Source organism: Saccopteryx bilineata, chromosome 8 (genome assembly GCF_036850765.1).
Source record: "Saccopteryx bilineata isolate mSacBil1 chromosome 8, mSacBil1_pri_phased_curated, whole genome shotgun sequence".
NCBI classification, from domain to species: domain Eukaryota; kingdom Metazoa; phylum Chordata; class Mammalia; order Chiroptera; family Emballonuridae; genus Saccopteryx; species Saccopteryx bilineata.
In genome coordinates, this window is record NC_089497.1 from 28,384,456 (window position 1) to 28,409,111 (window position 24,656).

At 40.4% G+C, this 24,656-nt stretch overlaps 1 protein-coding gene across 1 annotated transcript in view; it reads left to right on the top strand.

The window, feature by feature from the left end:
• Positions 1-24,656, top strand: part of TOMM70 (translocase of outer mitochondrial membrane 70) — a 48,759-nt gene that overhangs the window by 6,884 nt on the left and 17,219 nt on the right. The window contains exons 2-7 of the mRNA XM_066241068.1: positions 8,045-8,218; positions 10,338-10,464; positions 12,489-12,598; positions 19,361-19,509; positions 22,334-22,541; positions 23,956-24,090. Of these exons, the coding sequence (XP_066097165.1) occupies positions 8,045-8,218; positions 10,338-10,464; positions 12,489-12,598; positions 19,361-19,509; positions 22,334-22,541; positions 23,956-24,090 (903 nt within the window). The remainder of the gene's footprint in view (positions 1-8,044; positions 8,219-10,337; positions 10,465-12,488; positions 12,599-19,360; positions 19,510-22,333; positions 22,542-23,955; positions 24,091-24,656) is intronic.

Consider the following 24,656-nt stretch of genomic DNA (forward strand, 5'->3'; position numbering starts at 1 on the left):
TCTTGGCCTCTGCCCCAGGCGCTAGAATGGCTCTGGTCGCGGCAGAGCGACCCCCCCCCCAGGGGCAGAGCATCGCCCCCTGGTGGGCAGAGCATCGCCCCTGGTGGGCGTGCCGGGTGGATCCCGGACGGGCGCATGCGGGAGTCTGTCTGACTGTCTCTCCCCGTTTCCAGCTTCAGAAAAATACAAAAAAAAAAAAAAAAAAACAACAACAAAAAAAAACTCACAATTGAAGACCCTCCATAATCTGGGTCCTGCTTTCCTCTTCACTTTCTCTCGCCACTTGTTTCTGGCCTTGGGCGTTCTGTGAGCTCCGCCTTCGAGTCACAGCAGGCAGGCCCTGCACTTTCTCTGAAGCCCTGTTCTACCGAAGCGCGCACCATGTGATCACACGCCGCCGAGCTCTTCCATAGCACTTCTCACGTGACACTAGGGCTGCTTGTTCGTATCTTTCCTGCTGTACTCTTGAGTCTGAACACTAGAATGGCTTTATCTTTCTCACCATTGTATTCTCAGCCTAATACAATGCCCAGCACATACAGGTATTGAGTCAGTGAACCAATGAACTTTCATTCTTTGACATTTATAAATATGTATACTTCCACAAGGTGAATATTTTTTCAAAATTTCCAGTTTTTATTTTTATTCTACCCATTGATACTGGAAATTGGTATAACAGTCTTAAATCTCATTTAGGCATTCTTTTTTCTTTTTTTTTTTTTTTAAGTTCATTTTAGAGAGAAGAGGGGAGGAGCCGAAGCATCCACTCCCGTATGTGCCTTGACCAGGCACGCCCAGGTTTCACACCAGCAGCCTCAGCATGCCATGTTGACACTCTGTCCACTGCGCCACCACAGGTCAGGCCTAGGCATTCTTTTCATGCCACTTGATTTTGTATGAACCGTAGTCATCATGCTGAAGAGCAGCATGTTTACAAGTAGGTTCCTAGGTGAAGAGTGCGCTGTATTATCATTTAGTATGTAGGGTTTGCTGTAGATTTTTTAAATTTCAGGATACAATATGGGAAATGACATTATCTTAGGTATTTTTTTTACTATCCTGGGTCTGATTCATATAAAAGTAACAACTAGTCAATAAAGTATTGAGAGATTGTTTCTTACGCAGCGTTTCAGAATTGAATACTATTGTAAAGCTGGGCTTTAAATTTAATAAATATACTTTTGGAATTTGGTAAAAATAAGATCATTTAAGAGAAGCATTATTGAACCACCTCATATTTTAACAGGCACTCATTTTTCTCATATATGGGTTAATTAATGCACCTAATTCTAGCTCATTTTCTTTAACACTGACTATATGTGATCATCAATATACTTTATAAGTACTTGCTAGGAGTTTATAGTGATTTCTTATTACCAAATATGTACCAATGAAAGCTTTCTGCAATGTCATATTACTGCAGGGCTTATTTTAAAGTCCCTTTCTGGTCTTCTGAATTTCTTCTCTGTGCTCAATAACCCTTTTAGAGTTGTTTTTCATCTTGAAAAATTTTCCTTTTTTTGGCTGTCTTTGTTAGTAATTTTTATTTTAGAGCAAATTATTATTATTATTATTATTATTATTATCATTATTTGAGAGAGAGAGGGAGGCAGAGGTGAGTGATTACAAGAGGAGAGAAAGAAGCATCAACTCACTCTCTCCAAATGAGGAGGGTGAGAGGCATCAACTCCTAGTGGCCTTCACTTTAGTTGTACATTGGGTTTCTCGCAGGTGCCTTGACTGGGATATGCCTGTACCCCCTTGCTCAGCCAGCAGCCTTGGGCTTTTTATGCCAGCGACCTTTGGACTCAAGCTGGTGAGCTTTAGGATTCTGTAGATTGATCCCGCCTGCTCAAGCCAGCGACCCCGCAGAGAGAGCTCGCACTCAGAGCCAGTGACCTCAGGGTTTTCGAACCAGCAGCCTCAGCATTCTGGGCCCTTTATCCACTTTGCCACTACTGGTTAGGCCCAGAACAGTTTCTTATAAGTAACTTTTCACTGTCAAATCATGATTGCTTTCTTCTGCATCCCAGTCCGACACTCTATCCACTGCGCCACCGCCTGGTTAGGCTCATGATTGCTTTCTTACTTTTAGATTCTACTAAATTTACCAGGATTATACCTTAGTATCTGTAGTTTTGATCTGTAAGTGTTACTTGTTTTACAGAGTCGATTTGCCTCTGGGAGAGCTGGGGACAGGCTCCTAGGTTTGCTTCTTGTTTGACCAATTTCAACACAATGCTCAAGAAACAGAAGACGTACATATTTATTTATACTATATTTCTCGTTAACTTTTAATTTATTAGCTGAGTTATTTGTTTGTTAAGCCTTGTGTTTTACCCAAGTAGTTTTGTGTGTGTTTGCAGTTGCTGCCTACTCTTTGGACTAACAATATTTTGGTTATTAGTTGTACAATTTACTCATCACCTAATGTACATTTTTTTAATGTGACCCGGGCTTTCGGTGTTTTGATTGGTAATAAAAAGTTCTTTTTGAGAGGCCGCCAGTGTCTACTTGTTTGTCCCCTGCACAATCTGGAGTCAGATTGCTGGAGTTTGAAAATCTCTCTGGGCTTCAGTTTCCTTTTATGTAAAATGGAGATAATGGTACTTAACCTTGCGTCGCCTGTGTGGTGCTTTTCTAAAGAATTTTTAAAAATAATTTTGACAATGATTTTTGCTTCATTCATTACTTTAGAATTCCCTGTAAGATTTGACTCCAGATGTTTGTTGAATTTATTAAGTGTGGTAGACTGCAAGTGGCAAAAAGCCTTTGTCAGTTCAAGGCTTAGCAAAAGGCTAAGTTCTCCCCCCACCACCTCCATATTGGCTATGAAGTTGAGTACAGTGGTACCTTGAGATATAACTGAAATAGAGTTCATCTGTTCCAGCCCTGTGAAACATCCCCAAACCATCCTAAATTATGAAAAAAGACATCTGAAATTAAACACACATGTATACTTTACCAATGCATGACAAAATATATGAAATAAAAGAAAAAAGTGTTATTTATATTTAGTACTGTATTCTTACCTTGGAGACAGACGAGTGCAGCTAACTGAGGTGAATGGCGGAGGAGGAGGGAGGGAGGAAGGGATGCAGGCACTGTAGACATGTAAACTAAAACTGCACTTTTTTACTTAAAATGAAACCACAAAAACTTAATTGTAAAAATATGCACTTTCTTAACTTTAAACTTAACCTAAGCTTAACATTACGTATTTTTCATTTAATCATCACCTGTTTTTGCCTTTTTGGCTGCACTTTCGGCACTTTCACTTGCAGGACTTTTGAATAAAAATCTATCCAAAGAGGTTCTTCTGCCTTTTAAAATGTTACGGAGTTCTGGGGTAAGCAGTGGTAGTGGGGAGCTATTGGAGGGTTTTGAGCAGGGAATGACAATTCAGCTTACTGTACTTGTTGAAAAGATCTTTCAGGTCAGATAGAAACGTGTTGTAAAAAATGGAATTCAAAGATACATTTTCACAGAAATTCGGTGTAAAATATTGTGGAATGTTTTAAAAAGAATATTCAAACCAAAAGTGGTTTCCTATGACAAACTGTTTTATAGTTTTTTTAATTAAAAAAAATTTTTTATTATGAAGTGAGAGGTGGGGAAGCAGAGAGACAGACTCCTGCATGTGGCCTGACTGGGATCTACCTGGTAAGCCCCCTACCACAAGATGCTCTGCCTGTCTGGGCTGCTGCTCCATTGCTTGGCAACTGAGCTATTTTTATTTTAGCACCTGAGGTGAGGCCATGGAGCCATCTTCAGCGCCCAGAGCCAACTTTTGCTCAAACCATTTGAGCCATGGCTGTGGCAGTAGAGAGAGAGAGAGAGAAATAAAGAGCGGGGAGGGTGATGGGTAGAGAAGCAGATGGTTACTTCTCCCCTGTGCCCTCATCCAGAGTCGAACCTGGGACTTCCACACAACAGGCCAACGCTCTAAATTTCTGCCTAGTATTGGTCTCAAAGCTTGTGAAAATCGGGTCTAGTTCCTGCCATAGCTGGTGTTGATCAATGATCTGGCATTGTGCTAACAAAGCTTTTTGTCCTAAATTCCATCTGTGGGCCAAAATAATGGACTGTTCTGTACTATCCCTGTTGTAATGTCATTCTTTGCCATTTTATTATGAAGGGAAGCAGCTGTGCATAAAGTAATGGGGGGAGGGTTACGGTGAGCAGAAGGTGATAGGGAATTTAAGCAAGGTCCAGAGCTATGCAGAAAGTGCCTCAGAGGCTTTCTGATGGGCAGTGGAGGGAGGAGCAAAGGAAGAAAATACGCAGTTTGGTGGTTTCCCTATGTAATCTGATCTTTTTACAGTCAAGGTCATTTAGAGCTTTGGTTTTTTCTACAGTACAATAAGGAAAGGAATTTAGCGGGTTCTGATTTTGGCCTTAAGAGTTAAAGAATTAGTAATCATTTTAGAAAGGAAGCTATTTATAAAACTTGACTGAATGGAGGGAAATAGCTAATTGAAAAGATTCAGTTGCTTGGTTTTAGGTTGATTTAGACTTTGCTCAATAAAAATAAGAAGTATCCGTATTTCTAAGCCAAGCCTTGTATGGCCTGCCATTCAGATTTCTCTCTATTCTTTTAATTTGTCAGCCTTTGTTATGACTGCCTCTCTTTGTGTTCAGTATGGAAAGAGTTCATGACTTGTTTGTGCTGATGAAACAGTGTCATTACTGCAGCTCAGGGAATGGTTTATTTAATCTGCAAACCTTTAGTAAAAATACTAAAATTTTTAGTATGTTTGTAGTTAAACATAGATCTGGCACGCATTTAGTATGCCACATTGTTTTCTATATAAGTAGACCCTACTGTTTTTAGGATGTGCATTAGCCATATTCTCCATGATTTAGAAACATTGTAAACTTTTGTTTGCAACAAATAGAAACAATGTTTTTCTTTTCTTCATATTTAATGTAAAAGGTAACTGAGTTTCATTATTTCGAAGTGGTATTAAGCACATTTGGTTTGTGATTGTGTTCCTGGCAATTTTATCAATAAAACTGCTCTTCTGTGCTCCCAGGCTTCTGAGTGATATTTTATTTGATACTGCCTTTTTTGTTACTAGTTGCCTTCTGCAACTACATTCTTTCTTGACTTGACATTTTGTTTTAGGTCGTGCCTCATATGCAGAATTTTATTTTTAATAGTTTGAATTTTTTTTCTTAATGGAGATTTAACCTATTTTCATTTATTGTTATTGACATAGTTAATATTCCTGCCATAAGTAACCTGCTTTTTGTTTCTTTCTTTACTGTTCCCTCCCTGCTTTTTGCTATATTGATCATCTACCCCACTTAGGGATTTGTTTTATGTGGTAAGGAAGTTGTAGACTTCTATTTCTGTTCTTGTATTCAACTATAAATGTTAGTTTGGCTAGATATATGATTTTAAGTTCAAGATAATCTTCAGAACTTGGAAGTTGTTACTTCATTGGTTTTTTAGTACCTGATGTTGGTGATAGTTTGACACCAGTTTGGTTCTAATGTTTCCTTAGCTACTCCTTTCTGTGCCTTTCCTTCTAAACTTTAGTTAAATGTTGGAACTTCTGGATTTATACTTATGTCATTTAACTTTTCCTCCAAACATCTTACCTCCTCTTTATTGCATTTGGGGAGGCTCTTTTGGCTTCTTAGTTATACCCATTCTGATACACACTTTGGTCCTCAGTTATGCCCATTCTAATATATAATTACTAGAAAGCCCGGTGGTCATACGAAATGACCGCTGTTCTAGATATTATAAATTGTAATTAAAATGATTTGTGCAAAGGTGTCTGCTAATTCAAACTGAATTACCCAGGGCAGGCAGCGAGGACGCCCCTTTGCTTACTGCCCCACGGGGTTTCCCCCTTATACTTGCTTAATTGCTTAAAGTAGAGTGCAATGAAGGAAACCACTGGCAGTACTGCTAGCTCAATAAATAAAGGTGATTTAAATAATAAAATGTTAATTCACATGTCAAAGATCTCTTTGTACACAACATTTCTTGTGTAGATCTTTCCATCATTTTTAAGCTCGCCTTGCAGAGGACCATCTGCTGACTGAAGCAAGCCTTGTCTTTCTCTGCTCAGTGGTTTCTTTTTGTCGAGAAAGCCGTTTTTGTGCAGCTTTAGCTCCTTTTCTCTCCTCTTCAGTGCTGTATTTTCTAGGAGGCATTCTTAAAAGAAATTACGTTAAGACGTAGTTTTTATGTAAAACAGATGATTGCCAATGCAAACAAATGTTCACCTTCCCCCTGACCCGCTCAATATGCATTCAGCTGTGGCAACTTCACCCCATTGGCTAGTACAGTTACGCAAGCAACCAATAAGCTATCGGCAACAAACAGACACTTAAGCCGCATATAATAAAGATTCCACTGAGTTAATTGTATTAATTCTTTTTAGCTTTCAAGATGTCTAATTGGTGCTCTTGAAAAGCAGTCCCTTTTAAAAAATGATGGCCTCATATTCCTCTGATGTTAAACTTTCTGTTTGCTTGGTTTATTTTTTCATAAATACTAGTTTTCTATTTGAGTTTGAGACCTCTCTTTTCTGGTATGAATTTTCCTTTATGTTAGCAGTTCTTGAAGTGTTGTCTCTTGAAAGACAAGCAAGGTATGCTTGTCATTTGCCTCTGGATAGAGGAGATCCTCACTCCTGACTGACACAGCCCTACTCCAATCTGACTTCTACTTTTCTCATGGACTGGAAGGACCGTTGAGGTTGCTTCAAACAGTTTTCCAGCCTCAGTCACCTTAATAGTTGGCCCCTGCTCCTCAGATTCCATAGCTACATTAGAGATTCCTCGTTGTCTTCTGTCGTGGGTGTTTTGTGCCGAGGAGTTTTACTGTCAAAGTTTATGGAATATGATTAAAGCTATTGATTTATCTATTAATTTATTTGTGCTTTATTTAGTTCCTTTATCCTCCACATCCTAGTTTTCAAATATGTGTGTTCCGCCCAGGTCGGGTAGCTCAATTGGTTACAGAGTTGTCCTGATTGCCAAAGGTGCAGGTTTGATACCTGGTCAGGACACATTCAGGAATCAACCAATGAATAATAACCGCATATTTGTTAAAGTTGGATAATGTTGACAAACAATAAAGCCACAGAGCTCTTGGACCCAGTAGCAGGACTCTGGACAACTACATTTGTCTTACAGAGATGTTTCCCATGTGTTTATTGACATGTTCACAACTGTCCTCAGTGGTCATTGACTACAAGCTTTTTCATATTATACACATGAAGTGTGTAAGTTGGGTCTTCCAGGAATCAGACTCTGAGACAAAGAGTGCAAAAAATTTATTAGTGAGCCAACAATAGATTTGGGGTAATTGTAATGAAGATGGCGGAGTGTTTCTAGTTGTCTGTTCTACACTGCTGGCAACAGTCTAAGAAGAATAGCAACATGCATGAGGAAGAAAACCCGTGGCCAATGAACATGAAAAATTTTCAAATTCATTAATAGGGAGGAAAATGCAAATTGAAATAATATTGGAATATTAGTTTATACCCAAGTTTTTCAGCTTTGGCACTGTTGACATTTTAAATCTGATAATTTTTCATTGTTGGGGCACTCCTGTGCATTGTGGACTCTTAGATGCCTCCCTGGTATCTACACACTAGATAACCAGTAGCTCCTTCCCCCACCCACATTGTGACTGACAGAATGTCTTCAGACATTGTCATTGTGCCCTAGAAGGTAAAATAACCCTTGATGAGAACCACTGTTTAATACCGATAAGACTAGAACAATAAAAGAGAGCAATCATACCTGTTGCTGGCAGAAATGACAGAAAAGTGGTACATTAAAGTACTATTCCCTTTTGGGGGGAAAGTGTTGAGTGTTTTGAAATTGAAAATGTATAAATTTTCTGATTTAGCAATCTTATTACAGAGTATCCCATGAAGATATTTGTATCAAGTGACTTAACTATAAAGAGTCATTATACCCTCCTGTTTTTCTTGTCAGTTTTTCATTTAATCACTGATCTGAATCTGTTCCTGAATATTGATAACTATTTAATAATTGTTTACTCTCATTTCAGAACTCTCTTGATAGAGCCCAGGCAGCCAAAAACAAAGGCAACAAATATTTTAAAGCGGGGAAATATGAACAAGCTATTCAGTGCTATACAGAGGCTATCAGTTTGTGCCCTACAGAGAAGAATGTTGACCTTTCCACGTTTTATCAAAACAGAGCTGCCGCCTTTGAACAGTTGGTAAGTACCCCAAGTTGTTTTATCTGGAGTTTGTTTGTTTGTTTCTCCTTATTTATATGTTTCCAATAATGCCACTCAGGTCTTGAAATAACAGGAATTTTGTGTTTTTATATTATTTAATTATATATATTTTCTAAGAAAAAATATTTGTTTTGCTTGTCATAGGTGTAATCCAAAGTTATGTACCTCAGATTTTATAAAATTAGATAATACAGAAAGCTAAAGTGTGGTAATCCTATTCTCCTCAACAGTTTGAGGCTATTTCTTAAACGAAAGTCTCCAAATGTGTAATTGTAGCGAGAGAGTAGGAGGGGAAAGACCACAGATGAATTCCTATTGCACATGATGTGTGCACCATATTTTCTCACCTGCCACTGTAACTGTACAGCGTTCATAGCACATGCAGATGTTTCATTCTGCTGAAAGGCTGTGTAGTAGTTGTTGATGGTTGTATAGTGGGAAACTTCTCCCTGTTGTTGAACATGTGGATCGCTTCCTCTTGCCCCTTTGCTTCAGTGTTACAGTAAATATTTTTGTAAGTATATTTTTTGCGTACTTTTGGGAGTATAAAATTCTAGAAATTGAAATATAAAAAGAGAACATCAATACCTATTTTAAACAATAACATCAGCAATGAGCATGCTTGATTTCCAGTATTCTTGCTGACTGTGATTATCAGTCTTAACAATATTTACTATTCTGGTAGGAGAAAAATACTGTCTGTTTTAATCTTCAGTTTTTAAGATGTTGCTGGAGTTGACCATCCTTTTCTGTATCTATTGGACATTTGCATTTTCTACATTTGTTCAAGCAAATTTTGTTGACTGTGTTATATATGGAAGTTGACTGCTGTAGAAGCTGAGTCTATAAAAACAAACAGTTATACATAGAACTTGATGATAGCTAAACAACTACTAAAGGACATTTCGATAGATGCTTTGTAAGACACGTGATTCTGTACTAGAGGAACTGCTGGAGGTGGGGTTGGTGTGTGCTCACCAGTGGGGAAGAGAGTGTTCCAGATAGAGGAAACTGTTGGATAGCTGTGAGGCAGGAAAGAGGTTTGTGTGATTGATGGAGTATAGAGACGAAACTGGGAGAAATAGCAGAGGCCAGATAAGCAAAACCTTGCCATGGTCAAGTGTTTGGCTTTGATTCTGAGTGTAATGGGGAATATTTAAGAGTTTTAATTAGGGCAGGGACATCCTCTATCGCTTTTGTTTTGTTAAGACTAGATTGGAGGGAGACCAGAGCAGAGGCAGGGAGGCTAAGTAGGATGTTGTGGTAGCCTAGGTGAGACATGGAGGAGAGCGGGAGACCAACAGCACTGACTGTAAGGGGAGGAGAGGCAGGAGTTTCAGTAACAGTGGGTGGGGAAGAAATGAGACAGCTAAGTAGTGGACTTGAGGAATGTCTCTATTTTAGGAGAGTGATGTGGGCTAAAGCGATACATTTGGGAATGATCTAATTTTAGATGTTATATATTGTACTGCCAGGACAGTAGATACGGTCGCCAAGGGAGAGAGGTGAGGCCTGGAGGGTCCCAGCCTATAGAGATCGAGAGAGGGAGGATTCAGTGAAGGAAATCGGCAGCCAGTGAGGGAGGCTGGAATCAAATGGAGTGGCACCTCTGGGGGTTTGGCGGTGAGGAGGAGCTGCGGGGATTTGTGGACTCAGTGGAGGGGTTTCAAAAGAAGTAGTTACTAGAGCCAGTGTTTTATGCTTGTGGGAATGATTCAGCAGAGAAGCCGATTGATGGAGGTAGAATGGCTAACAGTGAAGTCCCTGAGTGGGGAGAGTCAGGATCCATACGGGGAGGGTAGGCTTTGATGAAGGAGGGGTGCTCCTCTGTCTGACAGGAGGGAAGGAGGTGGTATGAGCACGGAGATGCAGGTAGGTTTGTACATTGGTTGCTAAAGAATGGCCTAATCATGGCCTTTGCCTGTTTTTAAAAATCGGTTGCTTATCTTTACTACAGATATTTATATGGTCAGTGTACTGTGGAGATTCTGTGTATGCATGTGGGACTCAACACTCGGCCTGTTAAATTTGGAAAACTAATTTCTGTGAAACAGTGTGCTTCCTTTAACGTGACTTTTTTTAATACTTTTAATTGCAGCAAAAATGGAAAGAGGTGGCGCAAGATTGTACAAAAGCCGTTGAACTTAATCCCAAATATGTGAAAGCTCTCTTTAGGCGTGCAAAAGCCCACGAGAAGCTAGACAATAAGAAGGAATGTTTAGAAGGTGAGGGTATTTTTGTGTTTCCATATGAAAATTACTAACGACTTTGTAGTCATTGGTCAATTTATATGAAACTGCTTGTGATTAGAGAAATCAGTTTCAAAAGTGCAGCTCTTCCCCAATTGAGACTTTGTTTTCTGGTTTAAATTGAGATTGCTGGTATTTGAGTATTTTCTCTGTTCCCAACTATGACATTAAATAAGTATTGTTTGGAGTTTATTCTCTGTTCCCAACTATGACATTAAATAAGTATTGTTTGGAGTTTATATTTGTACATTTTAAACTTGGCAACTAATAGGCATCAGTGTAATTTCATGAAGAAGAAATCAGAAAAGAGGTTTATTAAGTGATAGTGTTTCTAAGATTCTACATGAGTTCAGTTAATATCCTATATAAATATGAAAAGATTATGAGATAATTATCAAAGAAAACATTTGTGGTTTTCTTGCACTTGGTATTTTTCAAACATGATTTTATACCCAATTAGAAATTTTGTAATTGGTACAGAGCATGGAGTGAATTTGCCATTCTTAGTAAATACTGTGAATACTCTGCCACCAAAACTTCGGAGGGTAGACCTGGGTTTTTGAAAGTATATTCCTCTGGGTGACATGGAGCTAAACCAAAATGTAATTTCTACAATCTAATAAAAGTGCTTTCTACTACACATATACCTCTTGTGTAATTAAAACCTTAAATCAGAAGATTTGGCCATATTATTATTATTTTTTTTTTTTCATTTTTTTCTGAAGCTGGAAACAGGGAGAGACAGTCAGACAGACTCCCGCATGCGCCCGACCGGGATCCACCCGGCACGCCCACCAGGGGGCGACGCTCTGCCCACCAGGGGGCGATGCTCTGCCCATCCTGGGCATCGCCATATTGCGACCAGAGCCACTCTATCTAGCGCCTGAGGCAGAGGCCACAGAGCCATCCCCAGCGCCCGGGCCATCTTTGCTCCAATGGAGCCTTGGCTGCGGAAGGGGAAGAGAGAGACAGAGAGGAAAGTGCGGCGGAGGGGTGGAGAAGCAAATGGGCGCTTCTCCTGTGTGCCCTGGCCGGGAATCGAACCCGGGTCCTCCGCACGCTAGGCCGACGCTCTACCACTGAGCCAACCGGCCAGGGCCTTGGCCATATTATTTTTAATAACATTTAAAAGAAAAATTCTGTTTCTATAAAAGTCAGGATTACCAAGTGAGAGTGGTTAAGAGAACAGTTTAGAAAAAAACTTGAGGTTTGATGGTGTCACAAACTTTGGTGGTGAATGTAAGGAGTGTTGCTTTGGAAAAGAGAATTCTTGAGTTGTGAGTGGGATCTTGAAGTTATTAACAGATAATCTGTAGAGAGGAGGTTACGTGGACTATGACAGGAGAAATGGGATGGGAAAATGACATCGACACTGGCACTGGCCAGGCCAGCAGGAGAACATGACAGCTGGAAGACTTGCTTGGAGGAGCAAAGATTTGGAACCCGTTAAGAAATAGAGTTCAGAAAAAGTGAGCAGCCACTGTTTTTGTACTTTGAAAGGTTGAGAGATTAAGGAGCCACTGATCTTTTAAATTTCAAACCACCACTATATCTTGAATGGTAGCATGACCAGATGAGAATAATATTCTGAGGTAGATTTGGAGGCCTTGCCAGAAGGCTCTGGAAAGCAGGAATAATTCTGAGGCCTGTACAAAAGCCAGATGTGAGAGAGCCTCATTATGTTGATGTGGCCTGTATAGTTACTGCGCCAAAGAGATGGTTCCTGGATTCCTCGTTTCATTTGCTCTGTCAAGTGTCAGTGCCGGGGGAAGCATCCCAGATCGCGTCCCTTTCACTTCACAGGTGAGGAAAGTGGGTCCCATAGAAGTGGGGTGACTTTGAGCTTTGAGTTTGTTTGGTTAGAGTTTATTGTAAATGAAATTGATAGCCACATAAGGTTATGAATTTAGTTTGGCTTTCTGTGGTAACACTAATGCCCATTTGATGCTGCTAATCATTTTTGCAATAAGTTCATACTTTTGTTTCTCCATCATTTGTAGATGTCACTGCTGTGTGTATATTGGAAGGGTTCCAAAATCAACAAAGTATGCTGTTAGCTGATAAAGTTCTTAAACTTCTTGGAAAAGAGAAAGCCAAAGAAAAATACAAGGTAAATAACTCCTGAGTTGGTTAATAGAGGGGGAGTATACATTGTGAGTGGTCCTTTCTAATTATTTTTTTTAAGCAAGAGAGAGACGGAGGGGCAGATAAGGAGAGACACACAGGAACAGAGACAGATGAGAAGCATCAATTCTTCGTTGCAGCACCTTAGTTGTTCACTGATTGCTTTCTCATATGTGCCTTGACTGGGGGGCTCCAGCTGAGCCAGTGACACATTGCTCCAGCCGGCGACCTTGGGGTTTTGAGCCTGAGTCCTCTGCATCCCAGGCCAATGTTCTATCCACTGTGCCACCACCTGGTCAGGCAGTACTTTCTAATTTATATTGCTTAAACTTGGCCATGGTGGTGATAACAACTGCAGTTACATCTGGATTGTATTTAGTTTTCCTTTAAACTTGGGATTTTGTGGCTTATCTTTTTAAATAAGAATATAGACTGTGTCCATTACTGCACCTCGAGAATATTGAAATAATTCATTTATATTCAGTTTCCAAACAATGTCCTACAAGACAAAGCCAGTCTGCCACCTGTTTTTGTAAATGATATTTTATTGGAAGTCAGCCACTCACACATTATTTTTGGCTGCTTTTAAGCTACAGTGTCAGAGTCATGTGGTTGTGACAGAGGCTCTCACAAGTATTTACTAAATATTTACTATCTGGCATTTTATTAAAATTTTTTTTTTTTAATTTTTAACTTTAAAAATTAAAGTTTTTAAAGTTGCATTGTCTAAATGGGTATTAGTTTTAAGCCATCAGTAACTGGTGATTTAATTGAAGGAACATTTTTTGAACAGAGCTCCATGGTGGACATTTTAGAAGATTGGGTCCAAAAGACATGAGCCTGGCCCTTACAGAATTACCGCGTAGCGAGGGAGGCCACAGCACGGACGAGGCGCGGGGTGGGGAAGCGTCACGGGAGGGCGCGAGTGGTGCTGTGGCAGCACCACGGGCATTGTTACCACTGGGGATTTTCTGCTAAATTTCAGGAATTCGGCAGTTGTTCCTTTTTTCTTTCAAATTAATTTTAACAAGCTATGTGTATTCCTAACTTAATGTTTTCAAATATTAGCAGACTTAGAATTGGTTTCTTCACTGTAGGACTTCCTGTGCTAGGATGTGTTGTGAATCTCCAAGAGGAATGTAGCTGTTGTGGGTCTCAGTCTCTTAAAGCTACAGATCCTTTTTTCCTCCTTGAGCATTTCATAGAACTGTTGTTCCTCAAAACACTTTGTAAAATATCGTGTTAGAATCTCACAAAATTGAACCTTGAAGGAACCTACTTTCCTTGTGTTTACTCATATAATATTATTGTTGGGTAACTGTAAAGCCAGTAGCCAGCACCACCATCACAGCCACCTGGCCCATGCAGGTTCACATTTGATTCGGACAGACAGTTATGAAACAACGGAGCCAAGAACTGGTGGGTCATTAGCTTTAATCCTAGCTTGCCACCCGGTGGGCAAGAAATACACACACTGGGCTCCAAAACCCACTCATTCAGTGCTCACAAAGCTACTGACTTATCCAAGTTTCCTAGAATCAAAGGTTTCTAGCTCACCAGCCTTATTCACCTCTGTTCCCCATCTCCTTCTCTCTGCACAAACTGGCTTCTCTTTCAGCATTTCGCCATCTTGGCTGCCTCTCCTTGCCTCCACGTGGCCTTTCTCTGCTCTCCTCTCTAATGCTACTCTCAGGAACTGAGGGAGAGCGAGCTCCCGGTCTGCCCCACTTTATAGTGTAAAAACCAAAACCTTTAATCCAATATATTATACAAACAAGGAAGTCTCTGATACAAAGTCACTTGTCTGAGGCATAATGGGATTCCTCATGAGAGTGCACCACCCCACAGAAAGGGTGGGGAAGGCTTAGTCCCAAAACCAAGACCCAGGCTACAAGGATCCCGCCTGCCCCCAACACACATTTATATTATCACGCCCATCCCAAGCAAGAAGGGCAACCAGTACCATTACCTGGGCAACAGGCTTCCACGTGGGCAGCGCCATCTTTAACAAAGTGAGCATAATATATTTTATCTGCCCAACAGTAACTGTACTGGGTAAATCACAGGTTGGTAATGTAGCAGGAAAGCAACCCAATGGAGGATTGACACGCAGATAACTATAAGAGGAAAAGAGAATTTATTAATAAAATCCAGTGGAGCACTTTGGGCCAGTAGCTCCAAAGACATGTGCTCCCTGAAATTAGATTTCTTACATCTTATTATACTCTACAGAACACAAGTTTACTACATGGATCTTGTGATTCCTTTGTCTAGAGGTACATACGTCAATCACACGATTTCAGGATGGGCAGGGGCTAGATGATGTCAGAGGATACGCGTTTGTAAATCAAGCCCATTAAGGAGAAAGAAAGGGGAGAGGAAGGGGCTACTCAAATCTCCCTTCCCTCTCCCGCATTCCTGGCTGTTTACCTTCTTCCTCACAGGTGTGGGAAGGGAAGGGGTCCCAGTCTCCTTCTTCCATTCAAAACCTTCTAGTAGGATAAACCTCTCCATTTACAATATAATAGCCCTTCCTAAGCAGGAATGCAATTGCCATCTTGAGCTGGTGTAAATCACACACAAGTATAAAAATCATATTTACAAAATCTCTGAATGCTTGGCCTAAATCATAAAATGCCTTTTAAGCCTCTTAGAAAAAGGAGATTTATCTCAGTAAGAAAATAGAAGTTAACTTACAAAATTACACAGGTTCCAAATTAATTTCCACGTGTATTTTCTAATCTGTTTGTATGCCACTTTGTAGATCACAAACTACTTCTCATATTGTTTTGATTTTTACAACAACCTTGTAATATAAATAAGGCAAGTATTTTTATTATCTTTTAGAGATGAGAAAACTGACAATGACATGTGCAAGGTCACATAGCTAAACGTGGCAGAGCTAGAATTTATATCTTGTTTCTTTAGTACTTAAGTCCATTACTTATAACATTGTTTTTATTTTATATTTATAACTTTGGGAAAGGCAAGGAGGTGAGAATACTGTCATTTCTAAGATGAAATAGGAAACTAAAAGACATTATTTACTCAGCCTCCAGTAAGTGCTATTTAAATTTTTTAGTTAAAAAAATTTTTTTTTCTATTTAAGCATTTCCCCTGAAGTGGTGGTAAATGATTACCACTATATATTCCTACTAGAAATCTTTAGTGAAACACTGCTGTAAAGCCAGTAGGTTCCTTGAAGGAACCTACTTTCCTTGTGTTTACTCATATAATATTATTGTTGAGTAACTGTAAAGCCAGTAGCCATGGCCACCATCACAGCCGCCTGGCCCATGCAGGTTCACATTTGATTCGGACAGACGGTAATGAAGCAACGGAGCCAAGAACTGGTGGGCCATTAGCTTTAATCCTAGCTTGTACCCGGTGGGCAAGTAAAAACACACACTGGGCTCCAAAACCCACTCATTCAGTGCTCACAAAGCTACTGACTTATCCGAGTTTGCTAGAATCTAAGGTTTCTAGCTCACCAGCCTTACTCACCTCTGTTCCCCATCTTCTTCTCTCTGCACAAACTACACAAACTGGCTTCTCCTTCAGCACTCTGCCATCTTGGCTACTTCTCCTCTCCTCCACATTATCTTTCTCTGCTGTCCTCTCTAATGCTAATCTCAGAAACCAAGAGAAAGCAAGCTCCCGGTCTGCTCCTCTTTATAGTATAGAAACCAAAACCTTTAATCCAATATACAAATAAGGAAATCTCTGATACAAAGTCACTTATCTGAGGCATAACGGGATTCCTCATGAGTGCACCACCCTACATCATGCAATCGGTCAAGGATATGGGGAAAAGCTTAGTCTTAAAACTAAGCCATAGGTACAATGACCCAGCCACCCATTTACAGCCTGTCCCCCCACACCCATTACAAACCATAAGTGAGCAAACGTATATATCATATTTACAAACTTATTTGACTAACGACTGCAATTGGGCAAATTTATCACTTGATAGGTCACCATTTGACTTAAAATACTTATTTGTATCATCCTAAAGTAAAACATACTGAATCTCTTCCCCCAAGAGAGCACATGGTATGGTTGGTCTCCTATTCAGTTTTCTTTCCTCTTTCTATCCTAGATTAGAGCATTTACTTACATAGCCAGATTCTTTTTTTTTTTTTTTTTTTTGCCTTCAAATACAGACATTAAATCTACCAAAATATAAGAAATGATATTTGATAATACTTTAAAATACCATTTTTGGTCAAATAAGTTTGTAAATATTGTTGTAAGGTATCAAAGGTTACATAATTAATATTTTAGGAAGCTTAAAGAACATTTTATTAATTTGGGCTAGGCGTGCAGAGAGATTTTGAAAATGATATTTGTACTTGTGTGATTAGCATCAAAACTAGGATGGCTGATAGCATTGTATTGTAAATGCAGAAGGGAAGGAGATTTGGATTCTCTGATCTCCCCCCCCCCCCCCCACCTGTGAGGAAGCCAGATACAGGAAGAGAAAAGATTAAATTAAACCTTTTCTTATATTAATGGGCCGTTTACAGGCATTTGTCCCCATGGAAACTACCCCTCCCCTCCTGAAAGTGTGTAGTTAATGTATGTATATCTGAACAAAGGAGTGCCGGTGAACACTAGAAAATATAGGAATATCTTTTAATATGTAGAATGAGATTTTTACTATTATGTTACCTTGTAAGTTTTAATGTGTAGAAACGTTTTTTATGAATCCTATAGACAAATGTTATACACTTGCTAATGAATTGTGTCCCACCCACCCCCCTCCCTTCATCCTTTTCCCAAACCTGTATAGCTGAAAACAAAGGTTATAAGCTTATGCCGTGATGTCAGGCTTTTTCCCCGCCCATGTATAATTAAGGGTATATAACCAGCCCCTAGAATATTAATTGGATACACGATTTGAGACTGCTGCCATTTAATAAATTACCTCCTTTAGTAAAACTTTTCAAATTTTATCTGGATTTGATGTCTCTACAAAAACCCGCAGAATTGAGCATTGGGTACTTTACAACAAATATGATGTATATGTTTGCTCGCTTTGGGTGTGGGGGACAGGCTGTAAGCTGGCAAAGTCATTATAGCCTAACACTTAGTTTTAAGACTAAGCCTTTCCTTCCCATCTAATACTAAAATCTTCTCAAAACTAAGCTTTTCCCCACTCCCTTGACTGTTGCATGATGTGGGGTGGTGGACTCTTATGAGGAACCCCTTTTATGCCTGAGAAGTGACTTTGTATCAGAGACTTCCTTATTTGTATATTGGCTCAAAGGCTTTAATTTTCTACACTATAAAATGAGGCAGACCAGGGTTCTTGCTCTCTCTCGGTTCCTGCTATCAGCATTGCAGAGGCCTCCTTGATCCCTTGCTCTCTTGTGGCTTGCCTGTCTTGGTGAGGTACCAGTAAACAGAATGGCCTACTGTCCTCCGACTCCGCTATTTCTTTACCATCTGCCCGAATTCAATGAGAACCTGCATGTGAATGGCCACGGCGGCGGCCTCTGGCCTTACAACCATATTTTCACTTTAAAATTTCCGGGTTCAATTTTGTAAATAAAAGAGTCTATATATATTATGAGAGCACTTTGGCTATTATTCCCTCTTCTCCCTTTAAAACGTGATCATTTTAATTGTACTATAAGGAAAAAGAAAATACTCCTATAACTATAAATAAGGTTATCATGCCAAAAAGTAATAATTCAAAAAGGAAATGTGGTTTCATTCTGAATTTCAGTGGCACTTACTGGAATGGAGATCTTCAGACGTAATACAGCTCTAGGACCGACGAAAGCCTGGGGGGGGGGTGCGCACTCAGCATGTCAGGGCCTGTGTGCGACGGGGTCCTGCGTGGTGAATGGAGGTGGTAGTCTTCCAGGACAGGGACCAGGGGGTGTGCACTCAGCATGTCAGGGCCTGTGTACGACGGGGTCCTGCGTGGTGAATGGAGGTGGTAGTCTTCCAGGACAGGGACCAGGGGGTGGACTCAGCATGTCAGGGCCTGTGTACGACAGGGTCCTGCGTGGTGAATGGAGGTGGTAGTCTTCCAGGACAGGGACCAGGGGGTGGACTCAGCATGTCAGGGCCTGTGTACGACAGGGGTCCTGTGTGGTGAATGGAGGTGGTAGTCTTCCAGGACAGGGACCAGGGGGTGGACTCAGCATGTCAGGGCCTGTGTACGACAAGGTCCTGCATGGTGAATGGAGGTGGTAGTCTTCCAGGACAGGGACCAGGGGGTGGACTCAGCATGTCAGGGCCTGTGTACGACAGGGGTCCTGTGTGGTGAATGGAGGTGGTAGTCTTCCAGGACAGGGACCAGGGGGTGGACTCAGCATGTCAGGGCCTGTGTACGACGGGGTCCTGTGTGGTGAATGGAGGTGGTAGTCTTCCAGGACAGGGACCAGGAGAAGGAGATCGTGTAACTCAGTGGTTTTATGCCCCCTGTGTTCCAGATTTCATCTTCTTTTACTTTTACTTTGTTTTTGCTTTTACTTTTAGTTAGTGGGGTTCTTAAGAGTTTTGATATTTTACAGCTTTGGAGAGGGGAAAGGTTCTCATGTAAAACTGGGTTTGAGGAGCTTGGACCGACAGCCTTACCATTTCTGCTGTCCTGTGTATGGAGCCTAACACTCCTCGGTTATTTAAAAAAGAAATTCCAACTTTCACAAACTGTTCTAAAGCATTCTACAAATGTATTTACTCTTTTGGTTTGTGTTTGCTCATATTGATGGATTTAAATGTGATTACATTTCAGAACCGTGAACCTCTGATGCCATCTCCACAGTTTATCAAATCTTACTTCAGTTCTTTCACAGATGATATCATTTCTCAACCCATGCTTAAAGGAGAGAAGTCTGATGAAGATAAAGACAAGGAAGGGGAGGCTTTAGAAGTGAAGGAAAAGTAAGTGTGTCAAGTATAGTATCTGCTTATTGCTTTGGGATTTTTGTGGGCTTTGTTTTGTTTTGTTTTTGCAAGAGAGACAGATAAGAAGCATCACCTCATAGTTGCAGCACTTTAGTTGTTCAAAATGAATTTGGAAGAGAAGGGAATAATATGTCCATAGCAAAGTATAGTTTTGCATCTATTCTATAGCATATTGGAAGCTTTAGACCAGTGGTAGTCAACCTGGTCCCTACCGCCCACTAGTTGGCGTTCCAGCTTTCATGGTGGGCGGTAGCGGAGCAACCAAAGTATAAATAAAAAGATAGATTTAGGCCCTGGCCGGTTGGCTCAGTGGTAGAGCGTTGGCCTGGCATACAGAAGTCCCGGGTTCGATTCCCGGCCAGGGAACACAGGAGAGGTATCCATTTGCTTCTCCGCCCCTCCTCCTCTCCTTCCTCTCTGTCTCTCTCTTCCCCTCCCACAGCGAGGCTCCATTGGAGCAAAGATGGCCCGGGCGCTGGGGATGGCTCCTTGGCCTCTGCCTCAGGCGACAGAGCGATGCCCCGGAGGGGCAGAGCATCGCCCCCTGGTGGGCCTGCGGGTGGATCCCGGTTGGGTGCATGCGGGAGTCTCTCTATCTCTCCCTGTTTCCAGCTTCAGGAAAAAAAAAAAAAAGATAGATTTAACTAGAGTAAGTTGTTTTATAAAGATTTATTCTGCCAAACTTAGCAAAAATCTGACATAAAGTACTTGGTAAGTAATTATTATTATATGCTTTAACTTGCTGTAACTCAGCTTTATTAATTTTATAAAGTAAAGTTACTTCCCTACTTTATAAATCACCATTACTGTGGAACCGATGGGCGGTTAGAAAATTTTACTACTAACAGAGATACAAAAGTGGGCGGTAGGTATAAAAAGGTTGACTACCCCTGGTTTAGGGGAAAAGATTACTTTTTTAAAGTGTCTCTTAACCAGCTTTTTATTATTAATATTTTATGTTAAATTTATTGGTGTGACATTGGTTAATAAAATTATATGTTTAAGGTGTACAATTCTATAACACATCATCTGTATATTATACTGTGTGTTCAGCACCCAAGTCCAGTCTCCTTCTGTCACCACTTACCCCCTGTACCTTCTCCTCCCCCGCCCTTTCAGTGTCCATACTGCTGTCTGTGTCTGACACCCAAGTCCAGTCTCCTATCACCACTTACCCCCTGTACCTTCTCCTCCCTCCCCGCCCCGTCAGTGTCCATACTGCTATCTGTGTCTGGGGTGGGGGTTTTTGTTTTGTTTTGATTTTGTTTTTGGCTGATGAATCCCTTCAGGTTTTCCACCCAGCCTCCCTCCTCCCGCAGCTGTCAGCCTGCTCTCTACCATGAGTCTGTCTCTGTTTTGCTTGTTAATTCATTTTATTTATTTTATTTCACTCAGCCTAGTGCTCTTTTTCAAAGTCCAGGAAACACACTGCTTCCAATTTGTATCTCAGTTTTTCCAACATTGTTGGCCTCGTTTTAAGGGCTGGATACTATGTATAGTTGTACCAAGATGTTCAAAGTTTAGTTAGTGGATACTCAGTCTTTTCGAGAAATTGTAGTTGGGAAGTAAAATGTTAAAGATGATGCCAATAATTTCTTCTTCTGATTAGGAAAAAAGTCCTTGTCCCAGAAAAACAACAATGAAGATGCCATTATTCTAAAAGGGGTATTGGGAGGTAGTGGCACAGTTACCTCAACAGAACGTAACTGGAAGTAGACCCAAGTATTTGAATTCCATTTCACTCCGAGCTTTAGTTTCCTCGTTTTAAACTGGGGCTGATAATACTTACCTTTGAGGGTTATGTTTGTAAGCATCTAGCACTTAGATTCTCGACAAATAGGAACCATTATTATTTACATTATGATTTAATACTTACGTTCTTAGCCTGGTAAACTCAGAAACAAAACTAGAGTATAGGGAGTATTAAAATGTAATTGTAGGAAAGGTTAGCACAGTTTGTAAGATTTTGACCAACAACTTTTAAGTCATTTGCCAGTTTTCTCTAATCAGAATATATACAAATGGAATGAGAAAAGTACTGTAATTGATAGCACCCTTATATCTGTACGGCCCCTTAAAGCTCTTCTAGTGTAAATTCCTTTTCAGTTCAAAGCATTCCCTTTTGCAAGTGTCCCCAATTACAGAAATCATCTTAAAAGAATAAAAATGGTATTGTGGTTACTGCATTTTGAAAGAAGGGAAGGATGTTTTTTAAAGTCCTTTTTTTATGGAAGAATCTACCTTTAAATTTGCTGTGATATTTCCACCGGTTCCTTCTAGTCTGTTCTTACCAGGAAAACAACAGGCCTCTGGATGAGAGCTCTTCAGATAGCTCTCTGCTTCCAGTCTTGCTCCCTCTGCTCTTCCCAGAGCACAGGCTGGACCGTACCTCTTCCCTGCCGCCTGTGGGTCTGAACAGACTCGGATATTTCCTACTTCTCTGTTCTTTCTGTTTGTTAAAGTAGCTGTTGAGTGCCATCCATGTGCCACAGACACGAAGGTGATGAAGAACGCTGTTGCAGATCAGTCTGTTATTAATTTATCTCCAATTATTCAAATATTGAAGCCTGGGTTTCTGCCACCGACTCTGCTGTTTCCTTTATAAAAAAAACTCTCCAAGGCGTCAGGGAAATCCCAGTGTGCATCAGAAGTGTCACCACCCTGCCCCGCTGTAGTCCCACACTGGCTGGCTGACAAGGGGAAATGGACGCTTGCGTAACTTAGGTATACTAAATGTGGCAAGTTTTAGCATTTGATCTTCTCTTAGTAAATAATTTCCTCTGTCCATTTTTATTTTCAGTTCTGGGTATTTAAAGGCCAAACAGTATATGGAAGAAGAAAACTATGATAAGATCATAAGTGAATGCTCAAAAGAAATAGATGCTCAAGGCAAATACGTGGCAGAAGCGCTGTTACTGCGAGCTACCTTCTACCTGCTCATCGGCAACGCCAATGCGGCTAAGCCAGACTTAGATAAGGTCATCAGTTTGAAAGAGGCTAATGTGAAGGTACGCTGCAAAATGTGTTTGTGTGCGTGTGAAAAAACCAATACATTAAAATGAGGCTTCGAAATAAGTTTTGCCCAATTTTTGCATTTCAGTTGCCATTCTCCAAAAGGTTATATTTTTTTTGTTGTTTGGTTTTTTTTGGAGGCACCACTGGGATATATTTGTTGTGGAAGCAACTCTACCTAGTGATGACTGAGTAGGTGTGGTGAAACCGCAGTCTAAGTATCAGTGATGTTTACTTCTAGCTAGGAATGGAGTTATTTTCATAATTAAGATTGGGAAGTTTGTTGAGCTGTGTGTGCTTGCTACTTAGTGTAACGGGACAGAACTTAGCCACCAGTTACCTCTATTTTTAACAGTTTGTTAACTTTGTGTCTGTTTCCTCTGGCTTTTCTCACCCAAGTGAATCATTCATGTATTTCGAGGGATATAAAAGTTTTTATCAAGGTCTAGTTGTTAACAAATATCTAAATTCCTTGTAAACAAAAGTAATTACAATTAAGTATTTGTTAAAAGTTACTTTTAAAATGAGATTTTAAAATTGGAGAAGAAATCAATACCTTGTTTTGAGATCATGACTTTGTTTTAATTGTAAGTAGTAATGATATACCTTGTACAAAAATGAACTCAAGTGGATCAAAGACCTAAATACGAGAGCTAAAACTAGAAGACTGAGAAGAAAACATAGGGGTAATCTTTATTACCTTGGGTTAAAAGTGTTGATGAGGGTGTCGAGAAATTGGAACTTTCGTACATTGCTGGAAGAAATGGAAAACGGTAAAAATCCTTCGGAAATTAGTTTGGGAGTTCATCTAAAAATTAAACAGCTACCGTATGGCTCAGTAATTCGTCTCCTAGATGTATGTACCTAAGAGAATTGAATATATATGTCAACATAAAAACTTGTACATGAATTTCCATAGCAGCATTCATAATAGCCAACAAGTGGAAGCAACTCCAATGTCCATCAGCTGATGAGTGGATCAAGAAATATGGTATACAGTAGAATAATAATACTCAGCTCTAAGAGAATGAAGTACAAGCTAGCTACGCCACAGCTGCACCTTGGAAGCAGTATACTAAGTGACAAGCCAGACAGAAGACTGACATTTTTATGAAATGTCCAGAATATTACAAATTTACAGACATAGAAAGTAGATTGATGGATTATGGATTAGAGGGGAAATGAGGAGTGATTGCTAATATGTATAAGGTTTCTTTTGGGGGTGACAGAGATGTCCTGGAGTTAGAGAGTGTTGACAGTTGCACAACTCTGTGAATATACTAAAAACAGCTGATTTGAATGGGGGAGCTTTATGGTATATGAATTATATCTCAATATAGCTTTTTTTAAAAAAACTAAGTTGCAATAAAAAGTAATAATGAGGAACCTTTTATCATTTTGGCCACGTAGCTTCGAGCAAATGCACTCATCAAAAGAGGCAGCATGTACATGCAGCAGCAGCAGCCTCTGCTGTCTACTCAGGACTTCAACATGGCTGCCGCCATGGACCCGCAGAATGCCGACGTGTACCACCACCGAGGACAGGTAAGTCCTTCTCCCCCGGAGTTCTCACTGTGGGCTTGCAGAGTCGGATGCCGTGTGGAGAACGTCTCAAAGCTTTCTGTCACTTCTGATAGCTCTGACCGAGGTATCACCATGGTTTAGTTTGTTTTGGCATTTATTTTTGTTCCCTCTTGTACATTTGTCCTTATAATTTTAGTATTTACCGTATTTTTTGCTCCATAAGATGCACCTGACCATAAGACACACCTAGGGTTTTAAGGAGGAAAATAAGAACCAAATGGTGTGTTAAAAATATTTAATAAAGCCTGACCGGGTGGTGACGCAGTGGATAGAGCGTTGGACTGGGATGCAGAGGACCCAGGTTCGAGACCCCGAGGTCCCCAGCTTGAGTGCAGGCTCATCTGGCTTGAGCAAGGGTATACTCGGTCTGCTGTAGCCCCACGGTTAAGGCACATACGAGAGAGCAATCTGAACAACTAAGGTGTCACAACAAAAAACTGATGATTGATGCTTCTCATATCTCTCCGTTCCTGTCTGTCTGTCCCTGTCTATTCCTCTCTCTGACTCTCTGTCTCTGGGGGAAAAAA